General features: G+C 39.5%; 1 protein-coding gene across 4 annotated transcripts in view; it reads left to right on the top strand.

The window, feature by feature from the left end:
• Positions 1 to 21,113, top strand: part of RAP1GDS1 (Rap1 GTPase-GDP dissociation stimulator 1) — a 104,623-nt gene extending 83,510 nt beyond the window's left edge. For all 4 annotated transcript variants that reach the window (XM_085325635.1, XM_085325638.1, XM_085325636.1 and 1 more), the window contains 10 exons: positions 2,242 to 2,370; positions 4,839 to 4,964; positions 7,793 to 7,936; positions 8,226 to 8,357; positions 8,792 to 8,926; positions 10,441 to 10,566; positions 11,627 to 11,766; positions 15,094 to 15,220; positions 16,703 to 16,831; positions 20,436 to 21,113. In XM_085325635.1, the coding sequence (XP_085181761.1) occupies positions 2,242 to 2,370; positions 4,839 to 4,964; positions 7,793 to 7,936; positions 8,226 to 8,357; positions 8,792 to 8,926; positions 10,441 to 10,566; positions 11,627 to 11,766; positions 15,094 to 15,220; positions 16,703 to 16,831; positions 20,436 to 20,563 (1,316 nt within the window). In that variant the 3' untranslated portion in view covers positions 20,564 to 21,113. The remainder of the gene's footprint in view (positions 1 to 2,241; positions 2,371 to 4,838; positions 4,965 to 7,792; positions 7,937 to 8,225; positions 8,358 to 8,791; positions 8,927 to 10,440; positions 10,567 to 11,626; positions 11,767 to 15,093; positions 15,221 to 16,702; positions 16,832 to 20,435) is intronic.
• The last annotated feature ends 301 nt before the right edge of the window (positions 21,114 to 21,414 follow it).

Below are 21,414 nucleotides of genomic sequence, written 5' to 3' on the forward strand. Positions count from 1 at the left end.
CTTCTGCTCCAGGGAAATGAGGCTAGTATGGAGTCAGACACACCACCTGACTTATGACACAAAACRGTTGTTTCTTCTTGATACATTTGCTTATTCCTTTATTTCCTACTCCAGAGACCCTTAAATCAATGAGCTCCATGCTCTCCTGAGCAATATATCCTGCCATTTGGCTCTTAAGATTCCCGTTCCCTTTCAAAGGTAGATATGGTTCCCCCTTTCCAGTTATCTTTTCTTTCAAATCTTTTTTTAATCTAGAGGACAGTATCTACTGTATTAAGAAAAAAACAGCAGAAGAGAATGTTGCTCACAATAAGGAGTTCATGTTTCTAATGTCAGAATGCTTTGCCAAATGCTGCCCATAGAGATTGTGTCTTTATCCAYACAATTGGATAAAGTGATTTTAAAATGACTAAAGGCATAGTCTAGTAACAAAGCAATTTCTTGCGACATAATTTTCTAYGGCATTTGTAGGTTGCTCCTCTACTCTCCATGACTACCTTCTTTTCCTTCAGAATTTTTAAGTGTCCACAGGGTACAATCACAAATCAAGGAGAAAAACAGATTATTTACCAGTAACTTGAGTTCTCCTACACAACCATTTTCTCCACAGAACCATTCCATCTTCCTCCCCCTCAATTTTTCTATTAAAGGTTAGATTTTTACAGTCAGTTTGGAAGGAAGTAGGAGGGTATAGTAGTGACTCACACATCTGCCAGAGGTAAAATGGCATTCAATGCATGCGCTAGTGCAATTTGTACTTACCTAAAATTTGACAACTTCAACAGCTTTTTGATGTCTAAGGTGGTGTTCTCAAAAATTTCTCTAAAGACCATGAATCTGTGGAAGAGATAAGCCCCCATCCCCTCCCCCCAAAAAGGAAATTCAGTTACTGGTAAGTAATACAGTTTTATCTAAGGCATCAAGCCATAAGGATATCTGCTTATCTTCAGTAACCCTGTAGTAACCATGCCATTTACTTATTTAGTGTACAAAATTGATTACTATTACAAAAATGTTTTATATTAAATCTTTTCTTAATTTTAGTTATATGAAAATTTCAAACGCACCTGGCAGAATCATGAAAGCAAGGAGTTTTCTGAGAGTATGAGATGTACTAAATTTGCTAGGCTTAAAATGTAATATGGTTTTATCTCCCTATAAAGATCTGTAATTCTTCATAGTCCTGATTCCACAGATGTAAAAACTCCAACTCATTTCAGAATGATTCCCTGAAAAAGAGAGAGAGAGAGAGAGAGAGAGAGAAATTAAAATAACACTAAAATCCCCTATTCTCTATACAGCTTGAGCCAAATCTAAGTGAAGTAATAAAAAAACTTCTTTTGAATTTGCAAGGCTTTTGATCCTACTGTTTTGAGCCTGTAATATTTAAAAGTAGTTAAATCGCTCAAAAGTAAAGGAAAGAAGATGCTTAGGGAAATTACTAAACAACATTTGATGTGTTTGTGTCTGCTTCATTCTATTCAACTGTGAAACAATGTTTTTCTTCTTTGCTATGTTATAGGTAAAATGTGTAAGAGAAAATATGGTTATAAATATCCTTTTTTAAAAAAATCATGTTTCTGCCTAACCATCAAAGCATCTTTCTATTTGCAGACATCTAGGAGCAATAACTTTCTTACTTGTAAATTCTATAAACTTTCATCCTATGCAAGAAATTATCAGAATGGCTTCTAAGGACTTTTCCTAAACCTTCCATTTTTTTTTGTCTTTATTAAACTTCCTTTTTTCTCAAGCTCCTCATAATCTACATTGTGACTTCCTGTGTTTATAAAACTTTCCATGTTTATTTCAGTGCCAGTTTATACTCATTCTACTTTTAATTTTCCAGTTTTGGTCTTTAAGGGAAAACTATATTTAGAAACACGTTCTCATATAAATAAATTTTTCACTGATGCAGTGTTGTTGATCTCAATCAGCTAGTCTCGGTTAGCTTAGAGTCAAACTCAATGTATTTTAGGAACCCGATAACCACAAAATTACCAGAYAATCCACTATGACCAGATCAGGAGGGAAAATTCTGGGAACGTATCCCTTGGCCAGATAAGGGGAAATTATGAGACCATATCCCATGTTTAGACCAGATTCTAGAGCAGAATAGAGGSAACCAACCTTTTAGTGCTGCTTAGGCTTGAAGTTGCTTTGTATGAAAAATGCTCTTGTGATTTAAAGAATAGTCTTACGAACAAAAATGCTAACGTGTTGTACTCTCTTTTTATGTAGATACCCTGCAGTCTCAGCTTATCAATATGGGTGTTATCCCTACGTTAGTGAAATTGTTGGGTATTCATTGCCAAAATGCAGCTCTGACTGAGATGTGCCTTGTTGCATTTGGCAATTTAGCAGAACTTGGTAAGTCCACAATATTAATCTCACATTTACATCCAGGTTTCTAAAAAGTTATATCTTAAGACTAAGCCTTACACTGACACTTTTTTTCCCATTCAATGCTTTCAACATTTAGAATGAGCAATCTGTTTATTGTCTTTAAAATCTATAGTTGCTTTCCCCCCTCCCCCTTTGCTAACTCTGATTTATTTGGGTACTTAGTACAATTTATGTTTTTTGTTAATGTTCTTCAATGCATCTAAGTGCATTTTAAATTATCTAAACAGTATTTCCTGAACCCTGCTACTTACTGTGAATTATTTATTAACGATATAAATAATGTATCCTGGTGTATCTCCACAAAGTTACGTCAGGATTGAATTTGGCTCATGGAAATCACTGAATGAAACAGAGTTCATAAATCAGCCTGCACAATATTCTTTTAGATGTGCAGTTTTAAAGAGTTTGAACATGTTCTAGACAAAACTTGTATATTTGTATACTTGTATATTACACTTATATATATACTTTAATACTTACATGATGTATAAATCGTGAATACTACTAAGCTGTTGATATATTTTTTAACAAGTTCAGTTACAGCTTTATTTAAATTGAGTTTGTATTCCTGTTGTGGTCCAGTGTCTTTGGAAATGCATTAGTTTTCACTAGAATCCCACAAAGTATAAACTAATAGTTTGTTAGGGCCTGTGTTATTACTCTTGTTTTACGCTGGTGTTTCTTCTTCTGCAAACCTATTCTGCAGAATTTTGGTCTTAGGTTTTGGGGTTTTCTAATTGCCGTGGTGTAATGATATAGCAGTTATAGTTATATTCCTGCATCTCTGAGAAGGTTCAGCAGTTCAGAACATGAACAAWGCATCTGTGGGCCTGAAATTACTCACAACTGTCATGGGATCATAGATTTCAAGACTACGCTGTTCTCCTCTAGTCTGATCACGTGTATCCCACATTCATTCACAGGAGACAAGTCTGTGCAGTGAAACAACAATAGAAACGGTCATTGCAATAGCACTAAAGAAATTAATAGATGAGAGATCTTCAAGATGGACATTATGTCTTTGTGTCTGCACAGTAAAAACTGCAATATAACTGTCATTTACTGGAAACTCTAGCGCTACCAAAAGGCAACTAAAACCGTAAGGGTATTAAATGCAATAAATGTTGTCTTTACCAAGAACTACGTTTCCCTTCTCTCTTTGGGAGGATCCAGCTCTGTCCAGTGGAGTAATAACTGTGGAAAAGAAACTTAGCAGCAGCTGCTTCCCTTTCTGTTCTCAAATACTGAAAAGATTCCTATTCTTTAACTTTGGCACAAAATTAATTTAACTTACAATACTTTTAATCTCCCTTAAGCAATAGCTTAGTCAGTCACATTGTAACTCTAACGCTTTAATATTTTTTGCTTATAACTTTAGGGAATTTTATTGTTAAGCTGTTACCTTTCATCACTTGAGAGACAACTGCATTCCACAGATCCCTTGGGAAGCAGAATATGAAACTCTTCTTCTGTGTCAAAACAGGGCAAAAACTCAACAGARTGAGTGATGGCTGCGCTTTTAAAAACACTAGAAAGGTCAAAATCACACTTAGAATACACCACACAGTCGTTCCTATTGAGAGGAAACAATGGCAGGAAGGGCACAAGAGGTCTACGTGTCCAGTTCATGCTTTTCCCTCTCCTTGGTCAGTCCCACATTAAAATAATCCGTAACTATGCATTAGAGCAGCAAAGCTGCTGGAAGGGTTTCTAATTACATACGGCCCTCAGGAGGTGGCGACTGCAGAATGCAGAGCACCAGCCCTACCATCTGCATCCTCTGTAACGCTGCCAGCGAGGAGGGATAAGATGCAGGCGATGCAGCAAGAGCTGCTTTTGTAGCCTCTACAACACGTGAAGAATCCTTATCCCCAGGCTAACCTCCCTGTAGCGATCTAACCTATGTGCTTTATGCTGTCTGTGTACGATGAAACGGCCTTGCAACAGCCACACACAGATTTCAAAGAAAATGTCACCATCGTGCAACTATGTAAATATTAAAGCTTTCAGTCTGGCTCACACTCTCGCCCATAGAAAATGCAGAATATAATCTGTTGTTCTTGTTAGGCTGAGGGAAATCAAAGATTTAGTACACATTTTTGTAATGTTTCTGTTGCTATAGCTACCTTTACATTCTCTTGGGGGCAAACAGCTCCAACAGCCATGATTTTATATGCATAAATACACACACATATATACACACGCGTATCTTAATAGCCTTAATCATAATTAATTCCTATCAGTACATTACCTTAAAGTGTTAMACAGTTTTCATTTAGTGACAAACACAAGTATGGGAGTGTATGCTTCTTATCTGTGAAGAGCACTATTAATCATCTTACTGAATAAACCTGGTAATAAAGAAAGAAAATAGTTTTACCTTTTCATATGGTTTGTTTACTTAATACTGAATTTTCCGTTTTGCTTCACAGAGTCAAGTAAAGAGCAGTTTGCCTACACAAACATTGCTGAAGAACTTGTAAAGTTGTTCAAGAAGCAAATAGAACATGATAAGAAAGAAATGATTTTTGAAGTTTTGGCTCCCCTGGCAGAAAATGGTGAGAAACTGATCTTTTTCCTTACAGATTTTTTTTTAATTCATTCCTTTATATGTATTTTGGCATATCGGTTCCTTTTTTTCCCCCACAACTGAAACTTTTTTCAGTAACTGCAGAGTAATTGGCCACCAGGTTCAGGAGGCSCCATGGCTGATGCTTGTGACAGCAGTTTTGGATGAAGTGCAAGTGTCTCAACTGTCTGAGCATATGACAGGAGCCAGCGAACAGTTGATGCTAGTTCCATCTCTAATTCAGTCTGTACGTGATTCTGTTATATTTGATTTCCCTGTGTCTGCAGTGGGAACATTAATACCAGCTTTTTAGAGGTCCTTACAAGATTCTCTGTGAAATGTAGGGGACTGTTTTCCCCTTAAAGCTCACACAAGCTGCTCTCATAGTTCTGTAATCCCTGAAGAATGACAGAAAAGGCACAAAAAATGGTTCCAGCTTCTGCAGTCCATTGCAACACCAATAAATCAGCTATTTCATCGTTTTCTGAGATCTTAAAACCAGTAACAGTTTCATTTCCTATGGAAAAATTTTTGCTAGGGGTATGTTAATTGCACAGCTAAGATCAGGATGCTCTCTACACTTACTATTCATTGAGACATCAAATCAATTGAATCTGGGTATTTGATGGCATCTGTTATTAGCCTCAGGAGATTTGAGCAGTAAATGAAAGTGGCGTGTGCAGGATCATCCCTTCTGGGTGAGCCTGTTCCTCCCAAAATAATTCTGTTTCATTTGTGTAATTTAGCATGTGAAGTGAAAAGAAACTGAGAAATTGGGGTTACCAGGTGGAGTTGGTCAGTACTGAGGAAGGAAGCAGTGTACCTGAGTATAGAAGACARTTTAGTATTTGATGGCTCTGTAGCATGCCTTCATCGTGTCAGCACTGAAGCTTGTTTGGATGGAACAGAAGAGAACTGTAGATCCTGAAGATTTAGATTTCATCCTACTCTGTTCAGTCTGTACCTGTCTTACATAATATATAAATCAAGATAGATTTTTTAACTTCAATTTTAAAAAGTGATAATGTCTATTTTGGGCAATGATTTTGTCTTTTATTGTAAGTGGTATGTAAAAATGGGTTTCCTTATTTCAGTTCTAAAAATAGTGTGTTGCCAAAATGTATTACTTTATTATATGACTATAAGGCTGGTCTAAGATAGCTCCATCCTTGGAGACTGACAGAGATTTGAACCTAATATTTTTTGAGTCTGGAATATTTAAATTCAAATACTTAATTTTTCTTAGGCTATGTTTTATAGTCATAATAAAATTTGATAGGTTTACTGCTGCTGAACATAACTCAGCTGCTTSCATGTTTGGAGGCAGTCAGCTGAACTTTTTCACTGAGGATTCGAGGCATACTTAAAGCAGAATAAGTTCAGGTGCTGGTACTGCTGAGCTGCTTCTGACTGTATGTAATAGGCAATGAATCAACAGACAAACATTTAAATGAAGTATTTGCCACATGCTTTTTTGTTGTTGTTGTTGTTAAGGACACTGAATTTGTATTTCAACTCAACACACCAATAACTTGGTATTTTTAATAAAAAATAAATAGGGCAATACCCTATTTTTTAAAGGAATTCAGTGTAAAAGCACATATTTAAAGATCTCAGCAGATCATTTTGGATTCTCTCACAAAGTTGAGAAATAAGCCAGCTGCTCTAGGAGAAGCAGTGAATTTCACTCMGGCTAAAAAGCCCAGTGATGACAGGAGGTAGAGAGACTCAGACACATCTTTCATGAGCAGCAGAACACTTATTCCCCCAAACACCACTTGTAAACTATATGAACAAATTTCCAAAATTTTGACTTTTAAAAATATTTCAACTTGGRCTAAGCTCCGTATTGTTAAAACATAATTTTAAAGACAAAATAAATAACAAAAATTCATTTGTTTGGACATTTCTGAAGAGCTCATGACAGTGCTCTGTCTCATCAGCATACAAAAATTACCAGGATCATTTTCACATAACAAGGAGACAGCRTATAGCTTTGGAAGACCTACCATTCCCATTGAACAAGAGGGAACTTAGGTATGTAAAGAAAGAGGTTCCCAGCTCCAAGATTGTAGGGAAAAATCTTGTAGAGTCAGTAATAAAAACCATTGCTTCCAAACCCCAGTTCAGCACCTGAATAATATTCACCCTCCCCCCTTGAACCTCACTGTCAGAAACAACTAAAAAAAGAATTTGCCTCACCAATTTCCAGTTTTTCTTCATCAGAACAATTTTCTCTTCTAATCGTGTTTTGCATTTGGCCTGACAGTAGTCCTGCTCATTCTGGAAAATCTTGGCTCTGCTGAAAGAAATGGGAGATTACTTGTCCTGTCAAGACTTCACTTAAAAGTTTTCTATTTTATACAAGCATGTCGCAGGGAAGTCAGTGGCTCTTCTGCACATGAAGACGAGACCTCGAGTTTGTTCTGTAACTCACTAAGCCTTTGGAAAGCCCTAGCACTGCACAGCCCTTGCAAGTCTGCTGTGTGGGGACTGAGATGAGCATGCCAGAAATTTTCTGYAGAGAAATTTACTCCTTTTTGAAAACCGAAGAGCAGTATGCCAAAGGGCTCCGCGTAGGTTCAGTGGGGAGACATGGTCTGAAGGAAGCCCAGAGCAGGGGCAGGGCCAGGTGGATGGATGACRGTGAAAGTTGAGCCTGGGAATGCAAAATAAAAAAGCTGTGGTTTTATCTACACAAGCTATGAGTGAAACCACCAACTTCAGTAYTATTTTTCTTTGTCTGTCTAGCATGTATGTACAACAGATGCATTTAAAAACCATGATTCTGACTCCTATATCCATGCTATTCTTCAGATGTCATTAAACTGCAGCTGGTTGAAGCAGGCTTGGTGGAGTGCTTACTTGAGATTGTCCAAAAGACTGTGGACAGTGACAAAGAGGATGACATTGCAGAGCTTAAAACAGCTTCTGATCTTATGGTTTTATTATTGCTTGGAGGTGAGTATAGTGTATCATTACCTTCTGCAAAGCAAAAGCAGATACTGCAAAAGCAGTGTGTGCCACTTGGCTGCTGAATTTTACTTTTAATATTAAACAAGTTTTTTAAATAACTTAAAGGACCTGTCACCAGACAATGAACAATTAATGGGCCAGATTTTGTGTCTCATCCCATTTTAAGCCTGGATTAATTGCAGTGAAGCTAGCAGAGCTTCAGAAATACCAACGGAAGAATTTTCCCTAACACACACGTCTTTGGCTTGCTGACTATCTATGCTTTTTACCCCAGATGAATCCATGCAAAAGTTATTTGAAGGAGGAAAAGGCAGCGTGTTCCAAAGAGTACTTTCATGGATTCCTTCCAATAGCCATCAGCTACAGCTGGCAGGAGCATTGGCTATTGCAAATTTTGCCAGAAATGGTAAGAATATGTCATAATAGCTTATGTTTGTTTTGTGTGCGCCCTTCTAACAGGCTACATCTGTATAACTGCAAATAAAAAGCATTTTGTGGTAGAGCATTATTATTTACTTATACAATAACATCAGTATTTTTATACTTTATGATCCTGAGAGGCATTAATCCTATTTTTAAAAAATGTTTCACATTTTTGTACAGTATATAATACTGTAAGTTTGGGGGATTGCTGCCTCTGTATTATTATTATTATTATTTTAACATCAGTACTTTAAATTTGTCGTGAGCACTGTAATTCTCGTTGATGCCGGTGTTCAAATGCTCCAACAATAAAATTGGGAAAGGAGCAGGGAAATGGCACCTGTATCTTTAAAAAGCTCTTATAAAAATCCTAGTAATAATCTTGCATCCGCAAGTGACTTGCCTTATCTTGTGCAGACGGAAACTGCATCCATATGGTGGATAACGGCATAGTTCAAAAGCTGATGGATCTGCTAGACAGACACGTGGAGGACGGAAACGTAACTGTGCAGCACGCAGCRCTGAGTGCACTCAGAAACCTGGCTATTCCTGGTAAGCCTCGCTTTGCGCTGCTAGCGATCCAAAGGCGAAACTTGCTCTCGCCCTCAAAACCCGACAGCGGCAGAGCTGCCTAGCGGCTCCGGAAGCAGGCCAGAGCCTGCTGCCTTTCGTTCAGTCCCGTCAGCGCGYTTACATCCGGCGCGTGGCAGCGGCAACGGGCGGTTTTAAGTACGTCGCAGAGCTGTTAACCACCCCGGCCGCTTCGATCCCGCCGCRTTGTYCCTGCCAAGGGYGAAGCAGCTCTGCAGCAGGCAGGGAGCTGAGGCGGCCTCGCGTACCGTTTCCCGGTCCGTTGTGCCTGGAGCCCGGCAGTTTTGTCTGCATCCTCCGGGGCCTCTCTCGCGGCTGACAGGCCCCACGAGCAAGCACTGCCCTCGCTGCTGAAACTCCGCRTCTTTCTGCAACTTCCGCAGGTTCTGACTGTTCAAAAATCAGAGGCAGAAGGGGGCTGTTAGAACAGCCAGCCTATTCCAATTAGGCTGAAAATGACAAAATCGTCATTTTAATAACTTCGTTTGTATGAGTTTTGATTACCCAAACATAAAAGGCAAAGTTATATGCACATAAAAGCAGAACAACTCTGTAATACTTGCGTTTGCTTTCTAGYACCAAACCAGAAATAACTCTTTCCTTCCTTTAACCTTATTTTACTATTTGCAGTCTTGAAAAACACAAACTTTCTAAAAATGACCACGCATACCTACCAAATTCATACAGCTTTAACGTTAYACTGTTTGCTTACCTTTCTCAGGTGAGTAACTCCTCCTTATAGCCTGTTCTCAGGAATGTCTGCTTGAAGGCAACATAAAACTTAATGGATGTTCCTATTACATAAAAAAAGAAAAAAGTAATAACTGGCCCCAGTGATGAACTGCTTGATGAACACTATTTTGAACTAAATAATTTTTATTTTCTTTTCACTCAAGTACAATATTGAACCAACTTTGCACCTTACRTATACCAGAAATCTCCATGGAAGCAGAGAACTTGGAGCAGTAGCTGGGCTGAAAAGTAATTTAGGAGGCTCTATGAGGACTGCAGGTTCCAGATGTTTGTATAAATRTTGGAACTAGGCAAGAGGTTGCTATACTAACAGGTCACTTTAGTTCCTTCCCTTACATGAAGCAGAAGAATGATGCTGGGAATCGGAGAGGTTTCCCTGTATTTTGGGGTGTAAGTACTAGCTTGTGCTTCTGCTTGGTGCATTTTGTGGAGAAAGCCTTTCCTAGAGCCAGGTGGAGAGAACTAGCCTTCAGTTGGCATTCATGCCAAACACTGGAGATTAGATGTGTGCGGTAGGACAAAGCACTTCATTTCACACACGTCCAAGCAACTGTAACATTTTTCTGCAATTCAGTATTGTTAGCGTAGCCTCACATCCTGCAGTCTCTGTTCACAAGCTGTTTTTCAGGTTGCATGTTAAAAGTTGCTTCCAGACTGTCTTGGAAATAAAGTGCATCTTTATAAAACGCTCTTGAGATAATTTCTGTTCTTTATTCATGCAGTTGTAAATAAGGCTAAGATGCTGTCAGCTGGTGTTGCAGAAGCAGTATTGAAATTTCTCAGATCCGAGATGCCCCCTGTTCAGTTCAAGCTGCTGGGAACATTAAGAATGTTAATAGATGCACAAGGTAAAAATAAATCATTCTTTATGTTAAGCGATTCTCTTTGGTTCAGTCTGTGATATACTGTTAAGATTCTTACAAGAGAATAGCAGGACTTTTTAAAATTTTATTCCTGAAGTCTTGGAATAAATCTAATACACATGCAAAGTGAGATAAATGTGATTTTTATTTTGTTCTGGGTTTTTTTTTTTTTTTTTTTTTTTTTTTTTTTTTTTTTTTTTTTTTTTAAGAATTTCTGAATTGACTGCCAGGGACCCTTGGAATAGGTTTTATATGCTCATTTACTGTTGTACTTCAGCACTCTTCTTCAATGTCACATAATGAGTATGTACGTAGGCGCAGGTGTTTTAAGCTACCAATCCCTGTTGTGCAGTTCACGCTTTCTGCGTCACCTCTGTCTCTAGCTTCTTGGAACAGACAAATGCAGTTGCATTTTGAAATTGCAGTTTATCARTCAACATCAGTTCAGTTTTGTAGCTTATTCTGTGCTTAAAGTGAGAATAAATAAAATGGGAAAGTTGCAGTATGTTGTAAAATTAGAAATCTGCTGTACAAAGGTAATTTGTTACTAGGATCACTTAGCAGATATTTATCTTTGAGTCAATACAGCAAATTTTTTTCAAAAGATCCGTTCCAATTCTAGCACAGCTATTGGATGTGAAATATAAGTTCCCTGAAGAAGTGTACGTGACCGAGGGTTTGCAAAACCGAATCTAATTGACCAGTGGTACCTTCTGTTTTTAAATTTTGAAGATAGCTCTTATGGGAGCGCAATATCACCTTTATTTGCTCTACTATTAATCAGTGCACAAGCCTCATTAACTGGGCTGATCAGCTGGTTTTGGAAACCAGGTTTTGAACTTTCTTRTTGTATTTTGTTGCCATTTTGACTTTTAGCTTTACATGCTTACATGCAACCTAGACTTTCTTCCCTGGTTGTACAGATAAGTGGAGTTCTGTTTAACAATCTCCTCCTAGTTTGTAGCTTTCAGCACATTTTTCTAGCACATGTTATAAAAAGAAGTGACAACTTCTCTGTTGTGTTGTTGGCTTTGGCAACATGTAGCAGAAGCAGCTGAACAGCTGGGAAAAAATGTAAAGCTGGTGGAACGCCTGGTGGAATGGTGCGAAGCCAAGGACCACGCAGGGGTGATGGGAGAGTCGAACAGACTACTTTCTGCACTTATACGACACAGCAAATCGAAAGTAAGTTAGTGCTGAAAAAGGTCAGCTTCTGGAAAGTAAGAGTTACCTCTGCACTTAATATGGTTGATAACGGAGACTTCCGACTATTTTAAGCCTTCTAGAGAGCCCGGTTGGTTAATTCATATGTCARATTTCCTCCGACTTTAAGACCTGTCAACAGGACACAAGCACCAAGTTTAAAAACTCACTTGAATTAGGTAGTTAAGAAAAGTAAAAACAAAGCAAAACATTTCAGAGTTGAAGGCCAATTAGGGTCGGTGCCAGGGTTAAATCTTGACCCACTTTTATTTGCATTGTACCCTGTAAAAATTCAACAGGACACGTTTTCTAATTTTTGGATGCTGATGTTTATGAAGATTCATTGCATTCATTTTATATAAATATATAYGACAATCATAACAATTACAGAGAGCTGGACATAGTCCGCCCCCCCTACACACACACTCTTCGGATGCCACACTGCAGAGCTTGATCTGCATAAAATGATCATTTATTCTGAAGTCCATCAGAAGCTTTCTTGTACATGCCCAAAGGTATTACACTAACAGAAGCTGTGGGATAGATGAGTCCTGTCTCTCCCATCACCTTCACAGCAATCAAGTGCCTTCACATACACAGTCATAATCTGCCATCCTCGCTCAAGGGAGTAGTCAGCYAAACAGGGCCTAAGACAACACAAACGCATCCCCTCTGGATAAAAGCTCTTCCTTATTCCAGGCCCAAGCTTTTATCACTTACTTAGCAAGTGCACTGGTAAGAACACAGGCAGCATAACTGGGCTTAATACTAAGAAATATGATTTAGAAAACTCAGACTATGTCAATGACCTTTTCATTCATGCATGGCATTTGTTATGTGCAAAACGTATACTGTGGACCTGATCTAGACTGAGCCTGTCCAAAACAAAATCAACATCAGTGGGGCTTAGCGTGGCGTTAACATCTTTACAGGTTTCTAATATAACTTTCTCTAATATAACTTTCCCTTTCCCCATTCTGCATTTCATGTTCAGGCTCTAAAACTGATGAGCTTTCGTTTTATTCACTCTGAATTATAATTTTTTTCCTCACTCTACAAGTTGCACAAGCCACAGGAATGTGAGGTTTTCATGAAAATGCCTTACAAGATGAGAGAATTCAGTCTTAATTGTAGAGATACTATTGATAGCATGAAACAGATATTAATATACAACTTAAAATTAGCACAAATAAACTTCTCTATGGTTTAGGTACTCCTAAAGGATACTTCTTTGGGAGGGAAAAACTTATAGGTGGGGGAGTGGGCAGGTCGTGGGATTTATTTTAATGCTTTTACTGCCCTCTAGGTTTGGATACTGCACATTAAATTTATATTCATTTTTAAATCTGAAAGCCTATAAAGTATTTTGAGTAATAATTACAAAGGCAATAGTGATTTGGAAAACTTGTATCCCATTCCARAAAAATAGCAAAAGCTCACAAGTACCAAACCTGGCTGCTGACATTTCCTTCATCTATGTGATGCTGCCTTTTAGAGGGTGATGTTCACCTACAGATTCATGAAGATTCTGACTTTAAAGTTGCTGACTGGTTGCGAGGCTTTGCAACATTCCCACCAACTCCACTAGAAATTAGTGGCTTCCAGAGTATTCTAGGAAGACTCAAAAGCATTTTCTGTGGTAGTTCTACCAGAAGAAAATCCAAATGATAAAAGAAAAAACCACTGCAAGGTGTGAAAACCATGAAAAAATATACATACTTGTACCCATCATGTCATTCAGAAAAAAATAGGGAGTTTTTTAGTGTGAAATTCTTGAGTCATAAGGACAAGACTTGTGCCACATGCATATCAGCATGATTATTTAAAAGCACTTTGGCATTCAAGGATTATGTATTGAGTTTGTTTCCTTGCACAGAGAACATCACTGCATCATCTGTGCAAGAACTAAAATAGAAATCATTCTAAAACACATGCATCGSTTAATGAGTTTTGGCTTGTGGTTAGAGATAGAAAGGGATGTGTGCTTTAAAGAAATTAAGCAAGAAGATTAAAAATTTAAATAGAGTCATTTGAAAAAAAAAGAGCTAGATTTTCAAAACTTTGTGTACACATGAACTAACAAAAACACACATTTGCTTGGGCAGCTGCCCTTTAATGTGCAAAGCTACCTGAWTTTCCTGCCAACCTGGTGCTCGTATTTTACACAAAAGTGAAAATAGCTGATAGGTAACGTAGATTGCTCCCTGTACACAGCTGCACTACTTTCTTCTCTCTGCTTTTGTTGTGGATGGCATCAGTTATACAAGTCCTTGTGGAGGAGGAAAAAAAAAAAAAGATATTACAGTAAAAGATTGGGAATACCTTAAGAAAAAGCATTCAGGTGCAAATTTAACTTTTCTCATGTCACAGATGGTTAACAAATAATCAGACACCTAGAGACACCAGAAATCTGTATCCATCTCTCATTACTAATCGAAGGGGCTTTAATTGGGGACCTTAAAGTAGAATCCCACTTGAATGGTTGTGACTGCTTTAAAATCATTTAAGCCAGTCAACATTTGTGTTCCCTAGATCTTGGGCAATATTTCATTTTAATTTCTGGCTTTAGAACAGAAAACCAACACATCAGTATCTCATAGTTGTCCTTTCCTAATCTGCCTCTATTTGAGGCAAAATTCCAAAATACTTTAAGAGCTTGCTGGTCATCTTCCTGCCTGTTCTTTAGCTTTTTGAAAAACAATGAAAAATTAAAAAAAAATCTTTTTTTTAGTACACAGCTTAGCTTACATAGTAAGTTTGTRATCTTACCTCTCTGACCATCTTGAAACAGCTTAGAAAATCCCAGGGCAGGTGGGCATGTGATAACTGGGAATGGGGCTACCTGGATACCAACTGCACTGAAACTATGTTCTCATTTATCTTAATCCCYAAAGTAAGGTATGTCGGGTTGCTCTGATAAACTGCTCTCAACATCACACCATAAAGAAGGGAAAACTAGTCGTCTTTGAACACCTGCTGACTTCAAATGTCGCAAAGAGTTAGGYTGGGTTAGGCTAGATCAGCATGCTGCGACAACCTGAGTTACACAGGGTAACCCGGAGGAAAGCTAGCTGCATACATCCCAACTTAAACATTTCTTGAAGTGTCTTGGTTTAACAGGCTGTATTTTAGAGTAATAGCAGATGATTTCTAGGCACGCGTGCACGTGCATTTATGCATAAGGGGACTGCACGTGCACATACCCAACGAGTATCCTTACCTAAGCGTAACACAGCGTCCACGCCAACTGCGTCGGTACGGTTTGTGCGCAACGCTGAACTTCTTTCCCTTCTGTGCTATTTATTTTAGGAGGTGATTAGGACCGTGGTACAGAGCGGTGGCATCAAGCACTTAGTAACCATGGCAACCAGCGAGCACGTAATAATGCAAAACGAAGCTCTCGTCGCCCTGGCRCTCATAGCGGCGTTAGAACTAGGTGAGTATCCCAGCAGGTCGCGCTGCCTGTTTCRGGGCTGGGCCCAAAAGAGCCCAGACAGGGAGAAGGGTGCAAGTTTGATTTCAAACGTGAGAGCAGCCAGCCTTTCCTCCAGCTGCCCTTCAGTAGCATGCAAAGGCATGGGAACACGCGCAGAGAGGCAGGCAGCGAGGTTGTGCAGAGAGCGGCCGTTTCCTGGTAACGTGACAGTGGCTTCGTCATTCTGGTAGGTGATCACACGATCTAGAAAGGCCTCCTTAACGTAACTATCAGATTTTAGGTAAAACCTCACTGGCTGTAAGATTAAAGAAAAAAAAAAAAGAAAAAAATGTGGTCTTACTGGATTCTCATAACATTTGCTCTGCCTTGCCAAGCCATGATAATCCTGGAAGACCACAGGACCATGTTCAGTCATACTGCACAGCCTGKAGACTACGTGACCCTTCCAAAGCAGGACTTCCGACCTAGACAGGACGCTGATCTAGCGGGCAGGCTTTTGCATGACCTAGGTCTGCGTACGTGTGAGTCTATGTCTCCCTTTTGAGAGGGCTCAAAGTAAAGCTTTCAATTACCTGATCAGGAAGAGCTAGAGAACATACACAGACTTGGTTCATGCCTCCAAAATGTCTTACTTTATTAAATTCCACAGAAACAGATGCAAGAGACTACCTTGAAGGCAGAGAGGATTAAAAGTCTCCATCTGCCTTCATAACAGTTCAGTTTAGCTTACAAGAGAGCTGACTGGATAACGGGGTGGGGTGGGGAGCCACATTTACCCTGTTTGCGTGCTGGTCGACTCAGATAAAGAGCCAAACATGCAACATTAACTATTTTTATAGTTGATTTCATCTCCTGTCATCATGTGCTACAGGAATGCAATGTTCAACTTCCCAATCACTGCCAAGGCATCAGCAAATTGTTTTAAAAGGCAAAACGCTCATAGTYGTTTGAATCGTCTAACCTGTCTTTATCTTGTCTTCAGAAACTTGCAGGTTTTGAGCCTGAATTCAGTATATAATATTTCTTTAAAAACTACAGAACAAATAACAACTCACACACTGATCTTGCAAAATTTCTCACAGCTGTACTAACGGACCCCGAGTTCCCTCTGCCATGAGATCAAGAATTTCCATCTGTATTTATTCAGACAAAACTTCCAAAAAGCAAATCTAGGCATTGGAAGCTTTGAAAGCTTAAATATTACAGATGTTGGTCTCATTAGCTAAAAATCCAGATGGATTTTCCATTGATTCACAGCATAATTAAGATTTTATTTTATCACTAAACTCCATGAGYGTCCTTTCAAATAGTTAGACTTTCTATATTTTTCTAACAAGAATTGTGATTTCTATCATCATACCATCTAATATACACTTCAATTTTATGCCAGTGAGGTGATCCATGTTTCAATAAATGGCAAGAACAAAAAAGTATCAAACAAAGCAGCACTGCCAGATATACAAATTTTCGCTTCTGTTCCAGTCACTGCTGAAAAGGATCTTGAAAACGCACAGCTTGTTCAGATTCTACACAGACTGCTCTCAGATGACAGGAGTGCTCCAGAAATAAAATACAACTCCATGGTGCTGATCTGTGCCCTTATAGGATCTGGTGAGTATTCAGAAGGGCCCTGCTTTCCTGAAAGATTTATATGTATAAACTTAGCTCGCTTTTCTTAGCCTGGAAATAGAGTCTACACAAATGTACTCAGAGACCGGTTCTCAGCTCACAGCAACTGTATGCCCACGACAGTTCAATGCATTATAACGTATTCTTCCAATCCATCCATCCAATTTTAGATGATATTAACTGCAGAAATGGGACTCTGGCTTCTGCAGAATTAAATTTTGACTGACAAGAGACAAATGAAAGGCATTCAAAACTGCACAGGATCAGGCTCTCTATGCAAATACACAGATAACATGAACTTAATTTGTACTTTTAGCTCTAAGCTCCCTGAAATTTGTGGTGGTGGTTTTCTTGTCAACCTGCTCACAAAGTAAAAGTAGTGGAGGAGAAAGGAAGTTTGCAAGGAGCCTCCATACTTCTAGTTTCAAGAAAGAATAACAAGAATGTCAGGAAGTTTAAAAAAAACCCACAGTATTTATGGGGTGAGACACACACAAATCAGCACTCAGACCAGCGTGTGAGCTGTAGTTCTGCTCAAGGAGGGATCCTCGCTTACCTTCTCACGCCAAAGAGCGCTTGCTTCTCTCTGCAGCCCTCACAGGCCCGGCCCCACCATTCCCAAGCTCTTCCTGGGCACTCTGAAAGACGAGCAGAACGTGCTCTAACACGYGCCGGCGCGGAGCACTGCAAACTGCCTTCTTTCCAAGCTAATCCTTTTCTAAAGGGCCGGTTGTTTTCAGGACTGCGAAACAAGCTATAGTTTGAATTGCAATTTCCCATCTTTGTGTGAGCAAACAGGGGGGAAAAAAGAGCTGGCTATCATGGATAAATTTGATTTCTACCCTAAGGCTTCTCAAAGTGGCTCAATTTGTTTTAGTGTTTTTAAAAATATATATTTAACCTGTCAGAGGAAAGCAAGTTTCAGACCAGAAAGTTTTCAGTTTCAGAAATTTACAAACAACTAAGATGACAGAGAAAAAAAATGCACACAGCTTGCTAAGTGCAAAACAAGTGAAGATSGTCTGGAGAGGAGTTTACAGCAATTCAATTGAATAAAAGTTATCTTAGCTAAGCATGTGCTGTCTCTGTAAGCAAAGTTATTCTTAAGTACGTTGTTGACCATGACTAGCATAACTAACTCTGGCACTCCTTACTACCAAGCTAGGGAATGCTCTGTTATTGCTAGATTAGAGGCCAAAATACAGTTTTCAGAGCAGAATATACACCTCAGCATACAAAAGCACTAAGAATCCTATAGCAAGCCTCAAATATTAAGTGTGTATAATGTTTAGATGCTGAGGTATTTTTTTTTTCTGACARCCTTTTAAAGTCTTTTTGCGCTAGATGTTATCTGTCCCTTTCCATGCAGAAGTTTCCCCTTTGCATCACAGTGATGTTTTCTTGGGTATTCCCATTGCTTCCAATTAAAATGGTCCTCAAATTCTGCTTGACACTTTTATTTTCACTTCCCTGGTTCTCATCACCTGGAAGATTGACATAGTTACTTGAAGTCAGATAACTGTCTTTTTGCCACTAGATTAAGAAACTGTCTTGTTCAGCCTGACAGCACACCGCAGCCTCTGCCTAGGCGTGATGCTCCTCAGCGTTCTCCCCTTCTCTTAGGGAGCATGGGAAGATCACTGCAATACGCAGCTGTAAAGTCRGGGCACAGAGCCTGGCTGACGCAGCCAGGCTCAGCCCTGCTCCCTGCTGAGCAGACCTGTAAGCTAGCCACTACACAGGAATAACTGAGCAAYGCTGGTGCTAACTTCTAAAATCAATTTTTAAAAATTTAACTTTGGTGGAARGAATTGCAAAGAGCAAAGCCTGCTCTTTGCTCACGTGAATATGTGAAAATACAGGTCTTAGCTTTGCTACCTCTRTCTTCATTTCACCACTGTCTCCACACACAATCCACAGGCATCACTTATATTTACAAAGTTTCCATATTCTACTGTAAATAGAGCTGTGTAGGTATTTTAAAGTAACTGGCTACAAGAACAATATAGTTCCATAAAGGTTATGTGTGATTATGTTGTTTTAATTCTTGTTAAATTAATTCTCCAGTGAATGCTGTTAAACTACCCTTTACTACAGGGTATCTGACATCACATTTAACTTGGTAGCACCAACACTTGTGCATTGACAGTAAAAAAAAAAACAAACAAAAAAAACATAATGTGTTTTTGTCATCTGGAAGTTGYTGTTGCAACTGAGTGAATATGTGGAAAGAGGAAGAATGAGGACAAAGGAAAACGAAAATTTTAATTTAACTTAAAGAATCAGCAAAAGCAGAGCATTCATAGCTAGCACAGGTGCTGCTCTAAGTGCAGGCCCCMAGGCTCACAGGAATCTGAATGTTAAGCAGAAATATTCAATCCGCTATAAAGCAGTAAGTTCCTGAAAGTCAGTTTAGTAACATCTGCTTGGTGTTACTAAACATGACTGACATGATAGTATCCCAGAAGGAGAAAGGCAGCAGAAAGTGCTTACAACACAGTAGAACCACCCCAACAGAAAACTGCTCGGGACACGAGGGTTCCTGGGTGCAGAGCCGTGGCTCTTTGCTCTCACACAGCAGGGGTTAAACTGTGCAGGGAAACTGAGAATGTGTGAACAAGAAAGTAGGAAGGGAAACAAATGTCACAAAAAATTTGCTGTAAGGAAAAGTAGTAAATGCACATAGCATGCAGCAGAGCTAATCTGAAGCAGACAGTCAGGATTCTTCCCAGGACACGCAGGGTCAGGCCCCCAGCAGCACCTGGGAAGCAGAAAAACATGTGGATGTTTGTTACTGATTTGGAGCTCGCTGTAACAGTCTAGACAACCCAAAGCACTTGGGTTAGGTCTAAACTTGGGATAGTTACAACATGAGGCCTCAAAAAAAAAAAAAAAATCACATTTTCAAAGAAACATTGCATCAGTTCTGTGGGCTGTTCCCAAGCTGTGACACACATTACAGCACAATCCAGGGTTAAGAAACAGACTCTCAGTTTCAGGTAAAACCTAAATGCTGTTTATATACCCACAGCATGGTGTACTGCCAAAGGGGTTTGTAACAGTTTCAGGGCTGAAGTATAGGTAGACAACCAGCAGTGACTAGTGGTGATGTGTCCGTTAAGGAACTGTTTACACCCTCTTCACACTTCTTCACAAAAAAACAGCAGCTGATTTCATACAGGTGAACTACAGTCAGCCTTACAGGCAAGCTTACCTGCTTGGTCTATATTTTAAGGAATAAGGTAGGAACAAGAAAGTTTTGTGAAAAATACTTCTTAAGCATCTATTGTTGCAAGGCAGCTCAGGTGGATTTTCATAACTGCAATGCAATAGCTTCATCCTTCCCTCTGTACTCAAAACCCCTGTACATTACAGATCTGGACACTGGAGTCCCCCACCCTGAAACGCAATTCAAAAAGTTAATAAAAAGATTGTGTGTGCCCATGCACATGTATTTGTGTACCCATGTGCGTACTTAGCTCTAGGATATAGCCGAGTAGAACAAGCTCCCTACAATCACCAAACCCTTCTGTTCTTGCACCTGCCTCGTACCAAGAGTTATTTCTTTTAATATTTCTTTTTCCAGAACCTCTTCAGAAGGAAGTGCAGAGCATGGCATTTCTAGAAGTGGTATCAAAACTCCGCAGCCACGAGAACAAAACTGTGGCCCAGCAGGCCTCGCTAACAGAGCAGAGACTTGCTGTGGAAAGCTGAGAAAGGTCCCTCGCGTTCACAGCATCCCATCAGAGCTCACCTTTGTCCTCCGTCCTGCTGCCGCTCCTGCTATGTTTTCCACTGTATCACTTGTGCATGCGTGTAATGTTCCCACACCAATTGATGAACTGCTGTAGGTACCCGTCCAAAAAGATTTCTAAAAATCCATAGGTGGTGTTCACATGGACCTGTCAGAAACAAGTCTCCACCCATAACTGTTCTACTTGTATTCTTGTTGCTTGGGCCACATAGTAGAATGTGCATGTTGTAGTCCTATGATGATGTAAAAGTGGTACTACACAACRGATCTTTCCTCACACCCCCTAACTGCATAACAGTGTGCTACTAAATTAGGGATAATACAAGATGCAGCAAGTCGAGGCTAGAGGGCTGGTTATAGGATTAAGAGGTAGATCTAGCTCCATTTTTGGTGCTTTGGAGATGCAAGTTTGAATGCAATGTACTGCTGCTCATTCACTGGTCTTGCCTATTAATGTCAAACTCGTGGTACCTAGCGGTAACAAATAAAAATTTCAGTGCTCTCACTTTATCCTGTGGTTTGTCCTTTTCCGTTTTCAAACGCAGAAGCAGTGACTGCACCACCGTGCGCTTCCGACGAGCCTTTCTTCATTCCTGGCTCTGGCCTCACTGCAACTGTTCTTTCAGTAGAGAAATACAAAGGAAATGATTTCAAGCCCCGTTCACAGGAGCACACAATGATGGGGGGCACTGCATAGTCTGACAATCATGTRGGCTTTCACCAGAATATTCCATACAATCCTTATCCCACCTTAGCCCATAAAGCCACACAAGTCTGAGTGCTGTTGGGCTTGCTTGGGTTTGTTTTTTGG

Source organism: Rhea americana, unplaced genomic scaffold (genome assembly GCF_003343005.1).
Source record: "Rhea americana isolate MKP2758 unplaced genomic scaffold, rheAme1 scaffold_99, whole genome shotgun sequence".
In the NCBI taxonomy this organism is placed as follows: Eukaryota; Metazoa; Chordata; class Aves; order Rheiformes; family Rheidae; genus Rhea; species Rhea americana.